Source organism: Anarrhichthys ocellatus, unplaced genomic scaffold (genome assembly GCF_004355925.1).
Source record: "Anarrhichthys ocellatus isolate YVR2014 unplaced genomic scaffold, GSC_Weel_1.0 scaffold5257, whole genome shotgun sequence".
NCBI lineage: Eukaryota > Metazoa > Chordata > Actinopteri > Perciformes > Anarhichadidae > Anarrhichthys > Anarrhichthys ocellatus.
Genome location: NW_022285231.1, coordinates 1 through 3,013, shown reverse-complemented (window position 1 = coordinate 3,013; position 3,013 = coordinate 1). Strand labels below are relative to the sequence as shown.

Below are 3,013 nucleotides of genomic sequence, written 5' to 3'. Positions count from 1 at the left end.
ATTATAATAAATTAAAAAAATGTGTTAACGCGCGATAAAATAATTGTCGGCGTTAATTAATGAATGCGTTAACGCGGTAACTTGCCCAGCACTATATATTATATATTGTTATATTATATAATAATATATAATATAATAATATTGTATGTTCTATATTATAATGTGATATATTATAATATATAATAATGTATAATATAATGTTATATATTAATATATAATCATATTTAATATTCGTCATCTGTAGCCTCAGAGATAAAAGTGAAATCAGTAACTTTAACTCTGCTATTTAAACTGCAGCTGTTTTGAATCCCAGCGATCTGATTGGTCCCTCTGACTGGCTTCTTCTCGTGGTGTTAGGCGCCGAGGCTCATGGGTATTGTAGTATTCGGAGCCTGAAGGATAAAAGCTGAATTGTTTCTCTTCTTCGTCTCTGCAGCGTCCCAGCATGCATCGGTCTGGACGGCCCCCCTCCTCTCCAGGACCATGGCCACCCTGAACCAGATGCACCGCCAGGGGAAACCCAAACCGCCCCCCAAGTCCGTCGGCGCCACGTTCGGCCGCCCCCAGCTGAAGGCCGTGGTCCTAAAAACCATGATACGGAAGCCCAAGAAGCCCAACTCCGCCAACAGGAAGTGCGCTCGAGTGCGTCTGTCCAACGGGAAGGAGGCGGTGGTGTTCATCCCCGGGGAGGGACACAACCTGCAGGAGCACAACGTGGTCCTGGTGGAGGGGGGGCGCACCCAGGACCTGCCGGGAGTCAAGCTCAAGGTGGTCCGAGGGAAGTACGACTGTGCTCACGTGGTGAAGAAGAAGCAGTGATGAGGTCTTCATCAACACTCTAAGATGTGTGATGAGCTAGCTCATGGACTCAAGGAGGGAGACACCTCGGACCAGGACTCGGACCAGGACTCGGACCAGGACTCGGACCAGGACTCGGACCAGGACTCGGACCAGGACTCGGACCAGGACTCGGACCAGTCCAGGTCCTGATGGAGCTGCTTTGAGCTCGTTGGACAAACTGTCAGATTCTCTTTCTGGTAAAAAAGGAATAAAATTAAACACGTTGATGAATGTGTTTCTGTTTTTAATCAGAAGAAACATTCTAACCAAGTTTTGTCTGATTATTTTACATGTACATATACATTTTTATTTATATATATATACAGTGGGTACGGAAAGTATTCAGACTCCTTTAAATTCTTCACTCTTTGTTTCATTGCAGCCATTTGCTAAAATTAAAAAAGTTCATTTTATTTCTCATTAATGTACACTCAGCACCCCATCTTGACAGAAAAAAAACAGAAATGTAGAAATTTTTGCAAATTTATTAAAAAAGAGAAACTGAAATATCACATGGTCATAAGTATTCAGACCCTTTGCTGTGACACTCATATTTAACTCGCATGCTGTCCATTTCTTCTGATCCTCCTTGAGATGGTTCTACTCCTTCATTGGAGTCCAGCTGTGTTTAATTAAACTGATTGGACTTGATTAGGAAAGGCACACACCTGTCTATATAAGACCTTACAGCTCACAGTGCATGTCAGAGCAAATGAGAATCATGAGGTCGAAGGAACTGCCCAAGGAGCTCAGAGACAGAATTGTGGCAAGGCACAGATCTGGCCAAGGTTACAAAAGAATTTCTGCAGCACTCAAGGTTCCTAAGAGCACAGTGGCCTCCATAATCCTTAAATGGAAGAAGTTTGGGACGACCAGAACTCTTCCTAGACCTGGCCGTCCAGCCAAACTGAGCAATCGTGGAAGAAGAGCCTTGGTGAGAGAGGTAAAGAAGAACCCAAAGATCACTGTGGCTGAGCTCCAGAGATGCAGTAGGGAGATGGGAGAAAGTTCCACAAAGTGAACCATCACTGCAGCCCTCCACCAGTCGGGGCTTTATGGCAGAGTGGCCCGACGGAAGCCTCTCCTCAGTGCAAGACATATGAAAGCCCGCACAGACTATGAGAAATAAGATTCTCTGGTCTGGTGAGACCAAGATTGAACTTTTTGGCGTTAATTCTAAGCGGTATGTGTGGAGAAAACCAGGCACTGCTCATCACCTGCCCAATACAATCCCAACAGTGAAACATGGTGGTGGCAGCATCATGCTATGGGGGTGTTTTTCAGCTGCAGGGACAGGACGACTGGTTGCAATTGAAGGAAAGATGAATGCGGCCAAGTACAGAGATATCCTGGAAGAAAACCTCTTCCAGAGTGCTCTGGACCTCAGACTGGGCCGAAGGTTCACCTTCCAACAAGACAATGACCCTAAGCACACAGCTAAAATAACAAAGGAGTGGCTTCGGAACAACTCTGTGACCATTCTTGACTGGCCCAGCCAGAGCCCTGACCTAAACCCAATTGAGCATCTCTGGAGAGACCTGAAAATGGCTGTCCACCAACGTTCACCATCCAACCTGACGGAACTGGAGAGGATCTGCAAGGAAGAATGGCAGAGGATCCCCAAATCCAGGTGTGAAAAGGTTGTTGCATCATTCCCAAGAAGACTCATGGCTGTACTAGCTCAAAAGGGTGCTTCTACTCAATACTGAGCAAAGGGTCTGAATACTTATGACCATGTGATATTTCAGTTTTTCTTTTTTAATAAATTTGCAAAAATTTCTACATTTCTGTTTTTTTCTGTCAAGATGGGGTGCCGAGTGTACATTAATGAGAAATAAAATTAACTTTTTTGATTTTAGCAAATGGCTGCAATGAAGCAAAGAGTGAAAAATTTAAATGGGTCTGAATACTTTCCGTACCCACTATGTATGTATATGTATGTATGGATATGTATGTGTGTGTATGTATGCATGTGTGTATGTATGTATATATGTATGTGTGTGTGTATATGTATGTGTGTATATGTATGTGTGTATATGTATGTATGCGTCTGTATATACGTGTATATGTATGTATATGTATGTATATGTGTATGTGTGTGTATATGTGTATATATATATGTGTATATGTATATGTATATATATGTGTGTATATGTGTGTGTGTGTATGTATG

The 3,013-nt window shown here is 43.1% G+C and overlaps 1 protein-coding gene across 1 annotated transcript; it reads left to right on the top strand.

The window, feature by feature from the left end:
• Positions 1 to 235: 235 nt before the first annotated feature.
• On the top strand, positions 236 to 1,184 carry mrps12 (mitochondrial ribosomal protein S12). The gene has a single exon (XM_031841782.1). It carries the CDS (start codon positions 484 to 486, stop codon positions 817 to 819), a length of 336 nt encoding a protein of 111 aa, XP_031697642.1. The 5' UTR covers positions 236 to 483; the 3' UTR covers positions 820 to 1,184.
• Positions 1,185 to 3,013: the final 1,829 nt, after the last annotated feature.